Raw genomic sequence first — 17,563 nt, forward strand, 5'->3', positions numbered from 1 at the left:
GGTTTATGACTAGGGACTGTTCACAACTGCAGAGAACTGGAAAGCTTGTGCTCAGTCTACAGGGTACAACTGTAGCAGGCTCTGTCCTGCCTGGGGATAAGACTATGGGCCCAGTGGTGCACAGCTTCTTCCTCTCCCCCCAAAATAATCAGCAATCAGGATTTTAATGTTAAATACTCCACTTTTTAATTGGTGGAATTTAAATTTAAAACATGTTCCAACCATATTCAACCCTTCTTCAGGAAAATTTAACCCATGAACATAAAAGCTTGTGATTTCTATGAAATCTGTCTTCTACAAGACATCCCATCAAGATCTAAAGACCAACACCTTGTCTCCATTTTCCTTTTTTCCAGGCTTATGACTCTAGTGTTAGCTGGGGAGATCGAGGAAGCAAATTTGGCATGCAGAGGTCAAGTGACATGAAAAGGTGTTTTTATAAATTCTTACTTTTAGTCTACATAATGGTCACATGTGACAAAAGCATGTTTGTGAGGCTCTCTGTTAAAACAAATGGAAAGAAAGAAAAAAGAACAACAAGCATGGGAAGTAGATTTGGCCTAACAGATAGGGCTCCACCTACCACATGGGAGGTCCAGGGTTCAACCCTGGGCCTCCTTCACCAGTGTGGAGCTGGCCCACACACAGTGCTGATGCATGCAAGGAGTGCCATGCCTTGCAGGGGTGTACCCCACATAGGGGAGCCCCATGTGAAAGGACCGTGCCCCATAAGGAGAGCTGCCCAGTGTGAAAAAAGTGTAGCCTGCCCAGGAATGGTGCTGCACACACGGAGAGTTGACAAAGCAAAATGGTGCAACATAACAAAAGACAGATTCAGGGTGCTCCTGACAAGAATATAGCGCACACAGAAGGATACACAGCAAATGGACACGGAGAGCAGACTACTTGGGGGGGGGGTGCGGGAAGGGAGAGAAATTAATAATAATAATAATAAAAGAACATCAAGCAATCAAGTTAATAGGATGACCCATCAATGACCTGAATCACAATAACTCATTTTCCTTTGACTGACAGGGGATGTGAGGATGACTTTGTACTTCAGAACTGCTACCCAGCACTAATGTGACAAACTCCACAAAATTACCCTGAAGGACAGAATATACGGACAATGCAAAAGTCACCTTATGTATATACAGATCTACACATATCAACTTTGATTTCTTTATAATTTGTGTTTTGAGAAAGAATTAGAAGGAAAATTTAACATTCACAGAAGGAAATGCACTTGTCAGAGCAGATAATTCAAAGGTTTTATGAATATTTGACCACTGACTTTGTCAATTTTCTGCAATACTACAAAACATAATCATCTGGAAGAGATGATTCCAAATCTAGGGTCTTTGGCCTACATCGGAATCTAGAGGGTGATTTGTGAAGGACACACATCTCAAGGCCCGACTTCAGATATAAGAAAACCCTTTCTCCAATGCAGAGAGAGAAAGAAGGGGGGACAACAAGTCTGTATTTTTACACACTACTTATTCACAATCTCCAGGAACTGAGGTATATGGGGATTTTTATTGTTATGAAGACCCCCCAGAATGGGGAAATGAGTTGCTCATAACCTGCTGATAAGGCATGAAACTGGTAGAGCCACTCTGAAAGGCATATGTATTTAAGAAAAACCATTGTATTAGTCAGCCAAAGGGGTGGTGAAAAAAAAATACCAGAAATCTGCTGGCCTTGATAAAGAGTATTTATTTGGGGTAGGAGCTTACAGACACCAGGCCAGAAAGCATAAGTTACCTCCTTCATGAAAGTCTATGTTTACATGTTGGAGCAAGATGGTTGCTGAAGACTGCCAGGGTTTAGGCTCCCTGGGTCCTTTCTTCCTGGGTCTTGCTTCTCTCTGGGTTCAGGGTTCTTCTCTTCCTGGATCTTGCATCTCTTTTCTGTGTGCTTGCCTCCTGGGGCTCCAGCTTAAGACTTAAGCATCAACTCCAACATCAAAAAACTTCCAGCAACAAAAAGCTTCAACTCTGCCCTTTGTCATGCCCCTTTTATCTGTGAGTCCCCATCCACAAGGTGCAGGGAGCCAACACCCTACTGACTTCACCCAATCAGAGCCACAATCATAATTTAATCATTCCCAGGTATAAAACAGTTTACAAACATAATCCAATATTTTTTTGGGGGGGAATTCATAACTATATCAACCTGCTACACCATGAAGAGAAAAAAACCTTTCTGTTTTATTGAAAAACAAATTGAAGAGAAGGAAGGTCTACATTTCCCACCACTGGCCATTTCTTCAAATCTGAAAAGGAAATTTCTGGGCAGGGGGAGGGAATCAAGGTACCTTGAGGAGAAGATCTGGAAGTTTTACTAATATGACTAAAGGACTAGTGCTGAATTTGGCTAAAGTCACTGGAGCCAGGGCAAAAAGCATTTTAATCCTTTTGGCCAGCCAAGGGATCCATGAAAATGCTATAAAACCTATACAAAGAAAAGGAAGAAAATAGGAACTCCACGTTGAGAATTTTTTGTTAAAGGCAAGGGATGCCCTTTTGTGTCATGCTCTAGAGAAAGCCTGAGACCATGCCAGCAGTGCTGTGATCAGGGAGCAAAACACTTCAAATCCAGACTGCCTGAAGCAGAAGACATGCCCTGTTCCTTGAATAATTTGAACCTTGCCATGTAAAGACTAACCCCAAAAGCTCCACCTGACCATCTTCCTCCCCTACTTCCCCTTCTTTCCATCCCTAAGAACTAGCAGGCCCTTCAGTTATGTAATCACTTAAAAAGGTATTCATACAAACTTCGAATCTGTAGCTTTAAAATATTTTTTAGCTTCCTTTCAAGCCACTTCCAGCATTAAACTAGACCCTAGAACGTAACCTGTCAAAGAAGTAGGACAAAGGACATAAGTAGATAGGTCAACGAAGAGAGCTCACCCCATTCCTAAGATATGCAAATATATTCAAGTTGCTTTTTTGTTTTTAGCCTCCCAAATTAGCAAAGAGTGTTGGTGGCAGTGAGATTGAGGCAATTTAACTGTACATACCAAGACACTGAAAAGCATTTGTACTTGCAGTATAGTCATTCTTCTCAAACTTATTCTAAGGAGATCATGCAACATGACCACAAAGGTGTTACACACAGTAAATACTCCAAATATGCAACAGAATTAAACAAATTATGGGGCAGGTTCTTAACCTCTTAACAAAGTTAAAAATTTTGGGTTCTGATGCTTTCATATTAGAATTTGTTGATAATCATAGGAAATTTTTATTTTCTTTGAACATTGCTTTCTTTAAATCAACACATTATAATCACCACAAATAAAAATGCATATAAATTTTAAAAACTGGAAGCAGCTGTGGCTCCATCAGTTGGGCCCCATCTACTATATGGGAGGTCTGGGTTCACATCCCAGGGTCTCCTTGTGAAGGCAAGCTGGCCAGCACACAGTGGAGAGCTGACAGCCTGAGTACCATGGACAGCTGGCAAGGAGATACAGAAAAAACGTGCAGTGAATGGACACAGAGAAGAAACAGCAAAAAAAGGAACAAGCCATGGGGGGTTGATGGGGGGAAATAAATAAATAAATCTAAAAAAAAAAAGTCTAACTACCCTGAAAACATCATGCTAAAAAAAAATCAGTTGGAAAAAATTTTTTGTTTAACCATTTTTAAATAATATCAGTGTACCCTAGCAATCTTGCATCTAGTTTTGTTCCATTTAACTTTAAAAGTCAATGTATTATCTTGTATATATTTTTAAGTCTCTCAACTTATAAAACTTCTTGTTTTAACATTCCTATAAATTGCTTAACTAGTAAAATATATAATAAAATAGGCTCATCCAATTTCAAAGGAGTCATACACTATGTTTATCCATTTTTATTAAAATCCGAATTTCTAGAGAAAACCAAATATTACCAAAATTCCTTGCCCTATTTGTTATTTCTGCTTGGCATTAAATAATAATGATGATGATGATGATAATAATAATAATAATAATAAAACTTGCATGTGAACTAACATTATTTCTTTATAGTTCACTTTTTAAAAAATATATATTTCTCTTTTAAGAACAAATGCAGGAAAGCAGATGTGGCTCAACTAATAGACCATCTGCCTACCACATAGGAGGTACAGGGTTCAAACCCAGTGCCCCTGGCCCATGTGGTGAACTGGCCCATACACAGTGCTGCTGCACACAAGGAGCACCATGCCACCCATGGATGCGCCCACGTAGGGTTGTCTGACACACAAGTGTTCACCACAAGGAGAGCCACCCCACGTGGAAAAAGTGCAGCCTGCCCAGGAGTTGAACCATACACACAGAGAGCTGATGCAGCAAGATGACATGACAAAAAGAGAGTCACAGATTCCCAGTGCCACCAAGAATGCAATCGGACACAGAAGACACAGCAAATGGACACAAGAGAGCAAACAGTGGGTGGGTGGGGGAGTGGGGATGGCAGAGAAATAAATAAATCATTTTTTAAAAAAAGAACAAAAGCAAACTCTGCAAAAAAAAAAAAAAGACATTATATAAACTTTCTACCTTTATTACATACCTATCATGGTGCCTTGAGAATGAGCCACATAATACAATTGCTCTTGGCCAGTTTTATTCAGAACGTAGTTAACTGAAGCTGGTAAGTCATAATTTGCCATCTCATCATAACTGTAATTCAAAAAGGAATTGATTCATTGAAATATTACTTACAAAAAGAACAGTCTACAAAGAATACTGGCATATACTAAAGAATAATCACAAGCTGGGTAAACCAGCACTGAGCGGAGGAAACAGAACATTACCAGAAGCCCAGAAGTTCCCTTGGGCCCCCTTCCTGTCATGCTTCCCAATGGTAACTCCTATCCTAATTTTCACACCAAATATAGTTTTATCATTCTTGGAAATTTTATATGAATGGAATTATGCAGGAATTATTGTTCTGTACCTGACTTCAACCATGTCATATAGTTATGGGTTGTTAGTTCTCATTCCAGCATGAGATTATACCACATTTTATTTTTCCAGTCCATTGTTGATGGGCATTTGGGTAGTTTCCAGTTTTTCACTATTGTGAACAGTGCTACAAGAAACATATTCCTTTTGTGTCTTTAGGTAAAAGCTCTCATACTTGTATTTCAAGTCCTTGGCAAGCACAGTTTGGCAAATGGGAAGCAAGCCTGGAGGAGACCTTAGAGCTTCCTTCTCTAATGCCTGGTCCTGGGCACAGGACTCTGAAGCCCTGCATGTGAGTAGTGCACACTCGAGTGAGTGTCATCCACAAGGAAAAGCCGGCTCTTCATGAGCACTTATGTTGGGCCAGATGCTTCTCATGTACCTTCTTTAACCTCCCAGTTACCTTGTTGAGAAATAAAAAGCATAACCTTGCAGAAAAGATATCTAATTAGCCACTCTTGCCCCAGCTTCTGTAAATCAGCCCGTGAGAGCATGGCCTTGCAGGAGAATATCACACATCGACTCCTGCCCCCTGCCCCCCACTTCTGTAATCTAACAAACCACTCTAGGCCCCACTTCTGTAAATCAGTCGGTGACCTCGCACCTGCATTCTGCTTCTGTAACCCCACTTGCAAAATATCACCTAGCAACACGTTACCAATGAGCAATAGTCATGCTGATCCCACATAAAATCCTATATGAACCTATGAAAACTGAAAAATGGGGCTCAGATTTTGGAGATTGACTCTCCTCTGGGCACTCACATAATAAATCTGTTCCTCACATCTCTGCGTATCATTCTGGGTTTCTCTGTCATTCAGAACTCCTGGCTTTGCTCCAACAACCTTATGAGGTAGGCATTTATTATCCCCATTTTACACATAAGGAAAATGAAGCACATAAGACCTAGGTAACTTGTCCAATGTTATACTGCTATTAATTGCTAGAGCCAGAAGTAAGAGAAAGAAAAGAATTTCAGAGGTGAGAATTTCTGGAAAGAAGAAAAATGAATATTTCAAATACATGTCTATGGAGGAAGGGGAAGGAGAAGGGATAAAATTCAACCAGCAGCCTCCAAACCTTCAGGAATGACAAAAAGACTCAAGAATTCCTAATTCCTGAACAAGCCAAATGCTTATGATGTAATTATTTATCTATAATGTCCTCTACTGCTTTTTATTCAATTAAGGAGGTGTAAAACCTTTCACAAGACATCAGTTTCCCCTCTCCTATGACCTCAGAGTCACACTCTTTCTGCCTTCACTGCTGAAATCCCCACGCATCTGAACTAAGGGCACTAAGGAAAGAGGCCCGTGTTGTAACCAACTCAAATATACCTGAAAGCCCAAAATTCATCCTGAGGAACTGAAAGAGTCTTGTGTTTCCAGGACCAGGTGTTTCCTCGGCTGTTCCCCATCCACACGTCAAAACCAGCATCCGTGAGAATGAAGCCCAGGCTGCTGTTGGCAAGATTAGAGACCCAGACGCTGGATTCTTCAAGGAGGCCATGCTGCAGAAACACAACTGGCCTGGGACCTGAAAGACACTCACACTTAAGAGTTAGCAGTCCTGAATGATATTGCAAGGACAGATGCTAGAATTAGATAACCTGCCATAACCCAGTGAATGTCCTGGGGGAGAGTGTAAATTACAATGTAAACTATAATCCATGTGGAGCAGCAGTGCTCCAAAATGTATTCACTTAATGCAATGAATGTGCCACAATGATGAAAGAGGTTGTTGGTGTGGGAGGATTGGGGGGGGGTGGTGGAGCGTGAGGTATGTGGGAGCCTCATATTTTTTAATGTAAAATTTTTTGTGATCTATATATCTTCAAAAACATACAAAAAATGCTAAAAAAAAAAAGGTTAGCAGCACCAGTTTCAAAGCAAACATTATATATTGCTAAATGGATCTTCATAAAAGATTCCACAAATAACAAAATAGAAACAAATTAAAATGTTGAGATAGCAATGTACTTCTATATAACATGATTAAGAATGTTTTTAAACAGTCCTGGCAGGGTGGCAGTGAAACTAGAATATTTTTACATGCCTAGAAACAAGACACACCGGTTTTTTAATTTTTTAATATATTTTTAGGAACTTATAAATGATGTCTATAATTTGATCCAATAATTGGATTTCTCACAATGTATCCTAGCAGAATAAACCAAAAGAAAGCACAAGTTGATAAATATTAATTCACTTGAATATTCATATACATACATATATATATATATATATATATATATATATATATATATATATATATGTGAATTTCTTTTCTTCTCACCTGTCCATGGGACACTGTGACATAGTGGAAGTAACAGACATGGGAGCTGAGAAACCCTGTTTCATCTGGAACAAAAGGGCCCTTAGCATGAGGGAGATGCAGCAGATATAACCCACTGCACTTCTGAAGTGGTATTTCTATTAAGCATCACAGGTCATCCACAAAGAAAATATTAAATCCCCGGGGTAGAAAATTAGTGAAAACTGGGCACTAATTGCTTGATTGCGTGAAGGCAAGAAAGTGCTGAAGAGACAAGGGCATTGGAAACAGCCCTCCCTCCTGTCTGCCAGTTCTCTCACTACTCCCAGCAGGGACAAGAAGAAAGGTAAAATACAGCTCTTGCACATCCCAAAACCCATCAAGGATTTAAGGATTTGCTGGCAAAAGAAGTTTCTCTGTGGGTGGGTTAAGCCCACTGCATTCACAACCTCTAGTGATGGATTCTTAAATGTTTTGTTCCACAGACCCCTTTGCCAGTCAGGTGAAATGAACACTGCTGTAGTTTATTCACTGTATACATTCATAAGTGAAGGAAATGCTAAATTTCAGTTAGGGGTCAGAAAAATAAAGGCAATAAGTCGATTGATTATTTCAGTTCAAGTTCATGGACCCCTAGTTAAGAACCCCTGTTCTGGTGAGTTGTTTTAATTGAACATTTTCTCACCTTGCTAAGACAAGCTGATTGAAATGATAATTAGCTATTATTGAGTGCTTATGTGCTGTTGGTAATCAGGCTGAAAATGCTATGAGGTTGGTCCTATTCCCATTAACAGGATGGGGAATTGTGGCTAAGTGATGTCAAGCAACTTGCCTAAGGAAGAATTAGAGCTAGTAAGAGGGGAGTTGGGATTTGAACCCAAGTATGTCCCATGCCAAGGTCTGTGCTTTTAACGATTTTGCTATAGGAAAGAAGGTTTAACAAGAGATAAGTCATCCTAGAACATACAGAAGGACCCTAGGGAATGATGGGCCAACAGAGGAAAGCTATTTTAGAGGGATGTGCATCAAGGACTTGGAAGAAAATAATCTCTTGTAGGTGGAGGAGATAGAGAATGGAGGCAGGAACAGCAACCTTGACCCTGCCTGCCCGGCCTTGCCCACCCAGGCAGTTCCTCTGAGGACCAGCCTACTGCATACACCCCAGCTCGACAAGGCCTAGCTTTGTCTGAGAAACAAAACTGACAGAACAAAGGGTGGCCCCCTCAGATGTGCTCTAGGAAGACTGGGAACTGACAGCAAGGCCTAGAAGGATCGCTTCTTGGTCCGGAGATGGCAAGGGACTTTATCCAGGTCATGTAAGTCATTAGCAGAAAGCTGACAAAGAGAAGCATCATGATAGTGACTACCTGGCTAGGCCCAAATGTGGGTGGATATGAAGAGGGCATTACGCAGGCTCCAAAACTGAATCTGCTGTGGTCACAAGCCACAGGAGGAGGTTGATTGGGTGTGTGGGGAATTCCTCCTGCTTCCCAAGCTTCTGCCCTTCTCCACTGCAACACTTGTCTCAACAAGCCTCCACCATGCTCTGAAAAGGTTGCAAAAAGCACATTGTGCTCCAGGGAAGAACCAAAAGGAAAAGTAAGCAGTAGGTCAAGAGTAGGGGCAAAAAGATGGCTGTTGGCATGAGGCAGGCCTTGGCTTTTACTAGTTGTAAAACTTTGTAGGAGTTTTTCAACCTCTCTGAAATACAGGTGTTCTTTCCTAAAGAGGGATGATAGAGTTCCAGATACCTATCAAAGATTTAAAACAAAAATAGTCACTGATGATCATAATATATATATTAAAATAGTATGAACAGTATAAAGAAAGGTAAAATGAAGTGACATTCTTCAGCTCAGAAAGTAACAGTATGGTCTTATTCACAGTAACAGTAAGACCATACCACGTGTTGACGATGTGTTAGGCTCCCTGTAAGGGCTTTCATGCATTATCTCAATAAGCCACATGACAAGTTTCTGAGGTGGCACGGTATGCTGAATCCTGGACCACCAAAGATGTCCACTTCCAAATCCCAGGAATCAGTTACATGGTAAATGGACTTTGTGGTTATCATTGACTTAACGATCCTGGCAAGAGAGCATCCTGGGATGTCCAGAAGGACTCACTGTAATCACAAGTGTCCTTATGAGATAGAGGCAAGAGGATCAAAGTCAGAAAAATGAGCTGTGACAATGGAATCAGGGCTTGGAATGATGGTCTACAAGCCAGGGAATGTGTGCAGTCTCTACAAGCAGGAAAAGACCAGGGAACTAGGTTTCCTCTAGAGCCTCCAAAAGGAACACAGCCCTGCTGTCACCTTGATTTAGGACTTCTGACCTCCAAATGTTAGATGATAAATCTGTGTTTAAAGTCACTGAGTTTGCAGTATTTTTCCCAGCAATGCTAGGGAAACTAATACAACTGGAGACCAGTTTTTACCCCTATTATGCAGATAAGGACTCTGCAGAACAGAGGGGATAAATAAGCTGTCCACAGCCAAGAAGCCAGCAACGGTGGAACCTAGATTCCGATGCAGGCGGCATGACTCTTTGACCTGGCTTTAACTACGCACTGCAAGGCCTCCCCAAAGAAGAGAGAGGCTGGGGAGTGTCTTCAAGGGGGTGTCAGATCCCCACAAGTCCCTCTCAGCCTCCTTGCCTCGATCTACCCTCAGGGTTCTTAAATCCTGACATCCCCTGTGTGGGCATGAGGGGACAAAGCCCTTTATGAAACTGTGTGCTATATCTTGGGTGTACAAGCATTTTTTTCAGAGTCTACCCAGTAGCTCCTATCCTGGCTGCTCACCAGACCCACCTGGGCAGCTTGTTAAGTACTCAGCTTCCTGAGCCCATGTCCAGAGGCTCACAGATGAGGTCCAAGAGTCTGCATTTTCAAAATAGTTCCCCAGGGGATTCTGATGCAGCCAAGGTCTTTACCTTGCCTAGAATCCCAGCTCCTGGCCCAGCCTGACAGCCCAGGTTCAAGTGCTCTCAGATAGCACCGGAAAAGTCCTGTGTCTTGCTAATTTAGGAGGAGCCTTATAACCCACACCTTCTAGAATAGCTTGGAAGATATGCTGTAAATTGCTTAAGGGGCCCTTAACCCCTGCAATGGCAGGATCTAAACAAAATGACAACAAGGATATTGCTTATGTTTCACACACATTCCTATTATTTTGTATTGAGAAATGCAATGATTTGTCCCACAGCACACCTCTCTGCAATGGTGTGTGAGTCTGAACAGTTCAGAAAGACTTTATATCTATCAAAGCAGACACTCACCTCTGCCTTGTACCCGAGGTTCAAGGACTGGTTCAACTATTCCTAAGACAGGCTAAAAAGGAGGCTACTGAATTCATTTTTACAGGCTAATTCTAATTTTGAAGTGCTGGCCCCCAAAACCAGCTAAAAACACTAAACAAGTAACTGTGGTGAGAAGCCTCAGACATGAGCTCTGGGACCTAAGCGGATTCCTCAACCTGCCCCACCTACTCAAGAAGAAATTCTGATAACTGGTGAATTGTCCTTATTACTGGTATTTACCCTAAACATCACCAGTTTTGTGCAGGCACTGTATTTTATATGGATTATGTTACAAGGAAGATGGTATAATCAACTGGCTTTCAGGATGAGGCTACTCAGGCCTGGAGACAGTAAGTAACCTGCCCTGGAGCCCTGTGCTAGGAGTGAGCCAGAGATGAAATGCCAGCCTCCTCTTTTCAAACCCCTTGCTTTAACCACTGGAGTAAATGAGAAGGAAAAGCTTATCTCTAAATCTCTCTCTTTTTTTTAAGATGTATTTTCATTTATTTCTCTCCCCTTCCTCCCTCCCTCCCCCCCACCCTGTGGTCTGCTCTCTGTGCCCATTTGCTGTGTGTTCTTCTGTGTCTGCTTCTGTTCTTGTCAGAAGCCCCAGGAATCTGTGTCTCTTTTTGTTGCGTCATCTTGCTAAATCAACTCCCTGTGTGTGCCTAAGCAATCCTGGGCAGGCTGAAATTTCTTTTGCACTGGGCAGCTCTCCTTACAGGCACATTCCTTGTGGGTGGGGCTCCCCTATGTGGGGACACCCCTCCATGTCAGGGCAATACTCGCACATCAGCACTGCGCATGGGCCAGCTCACCACACGGGTCAGGAGGTCCTGGGTTTGAACCATGGACCTCCCATGTGGTAGGCGGATGCTCTAGTCTTTGACCCAAGTCCACTTCCCATCTAGAAACTTAAGCAATAGAAGCCTGTCCACTAGGCTACTGTATGGCACTACCAGGGCAAAGAGCAAGAAAATTTGAGAGGCTAGGAACTTAGTCCATAGCCCATGTGAATTTTGTCTTCAGTACCAATCAAGTTAGACAAGTTATTTAGCCCCTGGAAAGCTTGGTTTTCCCATCTATAAAATAAGGATAGTAAGATAATTATGTTGAGCTGTCTAAGAACAGATTTAACATCCACTGACACCAGAGTCCAGCACTTTGCACTTATAAAGCAGCTTTCAGGAGTCTCCACCCTCTGCTGCTTCTTGCAGGCTCATCTTACACAGTCGTCCAGCTGCAAAGGGATGACCCTCTGCAGGAGTGAACACAATGGCACCTGCACCACAGAGCAGGGAAGGAAACCATCCCTCTTTGGAATGCTTTTCTCTCCACCCCCAGCCAGAGTCAACATGATCATTAAGCTCCATGGAGGCAGTGATTTGGTCTGTCTTCTTTCCTGCTGTGCCCATAGCATTTAACTCAGAGTATGGCATATGGTGTGAAAGAAGAAAGGAATAAATGATGACAGAAGAAAAATTATATTACTTAATGTCCACTGCCTTCTTTAGGTTTCTGAAGAATGCCCTGATTTGACTCATGGTTAGAGTTGCCATGTTGCTAGGAAGGCTACAAAAATCTCCCAGTCTCCCTTCAAAAATTGCTGTAGGGAGAAGTTTTTGGGAGGAAGAAGTACACAAACAAGACAACCCTGAAGCAGAAAAACAGAAGCATCTCAAGAGGCATTCATTTGATCAGAGGAAGGGGTTTCCTCTTCACTTGAGCAATCAGGGAGAGCTGGAACTCAAGTGGAGTCTGGAAGGACGGAAAGAATTATTATTTTTAAAAAGACAGTCTTTCTGCCACCTTTCTAATCCACTACAATGGTGGACATGTACATCCTGGGTGATGTGAGAGAGAACTGCCAGATTATTATCATGCTGTCCTTCCAAAGCATCAGCTGGTTTCTAACTGTGATGATGAAGCATGGCTACACTGGCAAATTTGAAATCATTTATGATCAGAAGACTGGGAAAATTGTTGTGAAACTGACAGGCAGGTTAAACAAGTGCAGAGGGATTAGCCCCAGGTTTGATGTGCAACTCAAAGATCTGAAAAAAAATGGCAGAATAATCTGTTCCCATCTGTCAGTTTTGTTTCTTTGTACTGACGGCATCAATTGATATCATGGACCAAAAAGGAAGCAAGGTGAAAACACACAAGAAAGAAAATCCGGGGATTTTTTTCTTTCTGGGATGTAATTCATACACACAAATAAAATGTCTCAGCTGGGGGAAAAATGATAGGACTGAGGATAGTAGGCATCGTTCCAGTGGTGTGTGACCAGCTGCAGTCCAGGGGGGAGTTTAGCAAAGAAGAAATAATTCATTTGGATTTGAGAGTTCCAGGGAGTCATTTTTTTTCCATTTATTAATATAACAGACCCAACTACAATTATACCATTTATAATTTTGCTCTGGCACCAATTAAAATCTATACAACTAATAAATAATGTTTCTTAGCTAATGAGTAAACATGGTTGACAATCAATGGTTTTCAAGCACTCCTCAAAAAACCTTGAGAGGGAAACAGACTTGGCCCAGTGGTTACGGCATCCATCTACCACATGGGAGGTCTGCGGTTCAAACCCCGGGCCTCCTTGACCCGTGTGGAGCTGGCCTATGCACATTGCTGATGTGCGCAAGGAGTGCCCTGCCAGGCAAGGGTGTCCCCCCATAGGGGAGCCCCATGTGCAAGGAGTGCACCCTGTAAGGAGAGCTGCCCAGCACGAAAGAAAGTGCAGCCTGCCTTAGAACGGCACCGCCTACACGGAGAGCTGACACAACAAGATGACACAACAAAAAGAAACACAGATTCCTGTGTCGCTGACAACAACAGAAGCGGACAAAGAAGAAGATGCAGCAAATCAACATAGAGAACAGACAACTTGGGTTGGAGGGGGAGAAGGGGAGAGAGATAAATAAAAAAAATAAATCTTAAAAAAAAAAATCCTTGTGAGAGAGAGATTCTTACCCCTACAGAGTAGGTCACCATAGACATTACAGCCTATCATGGTAATCACTGTCATCATGAACATGGTGAACTTCAAAGTTCTACTACTACACAGAAAGGATGCGTGATATAGACAACAGCTAGAGGGAAAGAATATATGTAAAGTTGGATATCTTCATTCATTAGGGCCCTGAAGATTGTTGAATGGTCGAATCACATAATTATAGTTGGGCTTTGAGAAGCTTAACAGGCACAAAGAAAACAAAGAAAAAACAGAGAGTCTGTCAGAGAGGAGAGCAGAGCTGCTAAGAGGACACAGAGCTGGGCCACGGACCAGCCCTCTGCTCATGGAAGTCTTTAATGATCTCCAAGTGAGGTTACAGATAATCAGAGAGGCCCACTGAGGCAGGACTGAAAGACCATTACTACAGCTGTCAAATCAAGTTCCATCCTGAATAAGGTACAGGTAAATAAATAACATGTTAGTACAAATTCTAATTCTCTTGTAAATTGCACAGATATATAGCATTATACTTGTTTGTGTTAAAAGCATTGTTTTTCTTAATTATAAGCAGACTGAATTTCTATATTCCTATTTGGAAATTTGTTTATATTTCTTAATGTATGGGGAGCCTCACAAATGGAAATGGTTCAAGTCTCTTGGTTTCTGAACTTCTTTCTGGTGCCCTTGAACAAAAGCCTAACTTGGGTGCTGGGCAGGGAAAGCAAAGAGTAGGGTGAATTGAAGCATATAACACGGGCAGTCTAGAGAGGAACCTGCCAGCTACTTAAAGATGGGAGTCAAGAAATATTCTGTAGTTTTCAGTTCAGGTCATTAGAGGGACAGCAGTGCTATTAATAGCCGGGCAAGTCAGGAGTGGCCTGGATGAGGAGATGAGTCCCGTGAGTCCCACGAGTTTCAGATGCCACTCTAGGACTGAAGGACCTTTGGGATTCTTTTTGTCTCTTTGGTCTTAAAAGAGCCAAAGTAACACCACCACTCCCAAACAGGAGTGAAGGACAATTCAAATGGGAGCTGAAGGACAATTCAAACCCTCAATCTCATGTACTGTCTGGAGTCAGGGAATTGCAAACCCTCAGAGAAGCACCTATACAGGTCTAAGGAAAATCACTCATTCCCTTGGATAACTCACCCATTTCTCACAGATTCCCTCTTGAGTTGAGCTCACAGCAGGAGATATATTCATGTCACTGATGACCCAACTAGAGAGGCCTCTTCAGAACAGAGTAGGCATTTGGGGACACTAATATATGAGCAGATTTAGCTCAGGCTACTCTTGGTTTATGCTCCCCATTCTGGAGACCATTGATTCAACCTCCCTCCCCCCAAAACACACACACTTACACACCCAGAAAGAAAGAGAAAGGGGCAGGCGGAGGAAGGAAGGGAGGGAGGAAGGAAGGAAGAAGAGGGGAGAAAACCCATGAGACCTCAGAGTGAAGATGACTAAAGGGGAACTTTGAGATTATCCTGGCCAAGTAACTGTTTTTACAGTTGAAGAATCTGAGGTTCACAGAGGTGAAAGCATATAAGCAGTTGGCTGCAGACCAATATCTAGAACTGAGGTCTCCTAACTTTTCTTCCCACCATCTGGGAGCAAATCAAGAATTTTCTTTCTTAGTATTCCATGGCAAAGCACCTGCACATGTGGCAGGAGCAATAAACACATCTGTAGGGCAGGTAGCACCATTTGCTTTAATTACTGTATGGAGAGAAAAGTCTGGAGGAGGATAGGAAAAGAGAAGCCACATTCCCCTAGCATGTTTTACTGAGTTCCTAGCCTCTCTTAACAATAACTCACATTACTGATTATAATCATCAATAAATAACCATAATAAAATATCATTAAACTTATCAATATATATTTTTCTATATGTGGGATTGGAAATCAGTATACACCAAGTACTCAGGTTAAAAAAAAAAAAAAGAAGAAAGGAAACAAAGATAATATGCTCACACTGGCATAAAATATACACTTGTATGTGGCAATTAGTTCCACCACCTCAATAAGGGCAATGTTAAATGATTTATTAAAGCTCATCTTTTTCCGTTTCAGAGCAAATATAGCTCTGTCCTTGCTTATCACTGCACAAGCTTTCTCTTTGCGCTTGAAGTTTGAAATCGGTCACCTCTTGCCCTTTCTGCCACTAGATAGGATGTGAGTCTAGAGCCAACATTTCGTGTTCCAAGACAAACCATCCTTGGGAAATTTAACTTTAACCACAGTCCTTGGCAGAATAAAAAAATACATGATATACAAGCAAGAGAAATAAACCAGATGGAGACCTCCTTGCACATGAGTTTTGGCGTGTGAGTCTTTCATTCCCACAGCAACTGGTGCCCAGTGTGGGGCAGCTGATTTTCCCCCAGCTGAGGGGAATTTTTTGGAACAGCCCCTGGGAATAGCCCAGGAGAACTACAGTCCTGACATTCATTGCTGCCAGTGATCACAGCCACCCTTGAGGTAAGCTGCTCCCTGGGTTCAGTCACAAGAATATTATCTGCATAGTGACACTGGTCCAAACCATGCTTCCTGCCCAGACTGGACATCAGCTGCCCTGAGAGAGGTAAGCTGACAGCAGACACTAGTATAACATGGGAAATACATTATCAAAACAACCAGGAGATCTATCTCCACACTTCACAACAAATATTGAAAGCAGCTAATTGTAGAGTGAAAGAACAACAAATTACTACATTGCATCAAACAGTACAGAACTTGTGTTCATACTTTCCCAACAAGAGAACCTTAGGTTTTGAATTATGGGAACTCTAGAACTAGAATTATGAGTCAAATTGTAAACTTAATGTTTCTGTTAGTGTGTTATCATTGCTTTTGTATTTGTCTCTTTGCTCAATGTCAGACTATATTTTAATACCTCTGGATGGGAATACAAATAAATAAAAAATCCTAAAAGAGCTCTATTCAAATGGCCTAAAAATAAATAAAAGCTTATATTAATAGATAAGTATAAATGCTAATAAGAGCTCTACAATGATAAAAATTGTAAGTCCTGATTAATGGAATTACCACAAGTTTCTTCATAAGAAATAGTTCTTGCCTCAATTGAAATGAATATTTTTCTTCACAGGATAAAGTGAAGCATGTAAAACCTAAATGAATATTAAAAAAGGGAAAAACTTTGTGGGAATGCTAACTGAAATTTGATGTTTATTCAAAAAGGTGTGTTTTGTCCTAAAATACAAAGGCTAGTTTTCATACAATCAAAATGGAAATACGCGGGACAAAACATGAATGCATATGGCAAGCTCTAAAAAGTATTGTGGTAGCATTCAGTGAAAAAAATGTGTTCTGTGAAGGTAAAATTTGTCTTAAGATAAAGTAATTACAGTCCATGTGATTATGAATAATTATAAGAAGTTTGTGGAAGCATTGTTTGAATTAAAGTGTTTAAATAGCTAATTCCAAAAATCCATTATTAAACAGAAACTGAATTGATAATAATAACAAAAAGTAACTTCATAACAAGAAAACTTATCGGCAGCCAACCTCCCCTGCCAACTTGCCTCTAAAAAACTATTTCTAATATTGCATGCTACTAGGTATTTGAAATTTGTATTTGCATATAACCAAATTGAATCATTATTTTAACATTTCTACAGTATTGATGGTAATTGTATGTTGTAAGAAGTTTGCTTAGATACAGTTTCCAAAATCATTTTGGTAACTTACGTATATAGGGTGTATAGGACATGTTTTCATTATTAAGGAAACAGAAAAGAATTTTGCCCTAAGATAAAATGAGTAGTTATTAAAAAAGAGTAAAATTTAGGACAAAACCTGAATGAATACAAGAAGTACAGAAGGTGTGCAGAAAAGGAATTTTTGTAGATGAAGTTAAGATTTGATGGGTCTATCAAGTTTTAAAAGCTTTCATATCAAATAGTCTACTAATACAAAGTTAAATTTTGTTCTTTCTCAAAGTTTCTTAAAACATTAATCTGTTTTAGCAAAAGTTTACAAAGAGTTTTTCTCTTGATTAATCAGTGCACAAAAGTCTCTTTTATCAAAATAGCTCCTTGTACTTTAACCATATCATGTCTTTGG

At 41.0% G+C, this 17,563-nt stretch overlaps 1 protein-coding gene across 1 annotated transcript in view; it reads right to left on the reverse strand.

The window, feature by feature from the left end:
* Positions 1-6,358, reverse strand: part of LOC101424920 (lysosomal acid lipase/cholesteryl ester hydrolase-like) — a 29,932-nt gene extending 23,574 nt beyond the window's left edge. Inside the window, exons 1-3 of the mRNA XM_058299503.2 lie at positions 6,279-6,358; positions 4,547-4,656; positions 2,321-2,457 (exon numbers count right to left, since the gene is read on the reverse strand). Coding sequence (XP_058155486.2) covers positions 2,321-2,457; positions 4,547-4,656; positions 6,279-6,358 — 327 coding nt within the window. The remainder of the gene's footprint in view (positions 1-2,320; positions 2,458-4,546; positions 4,657-6,278) is intronic.
* Positions 6,359-17,563: the final 11,205 nt, after the last annotated feature.

The sequence above is a fragment of the Dasypus novemcinctus genome, chromosome 6, assembly GCF_030445035.2.
Source record: "Dasypus novemcinctus isolate mDasNov1 chromosome 6, mDasNov1.1.hap2, whole genome shotgun sequence".
Lineage (NCBI taxonomy): Eukaryota > Metazoa > Chordata > Mammalia > Cingulata > Dasypodidae > Dasypus > Dasypus novemcinctus.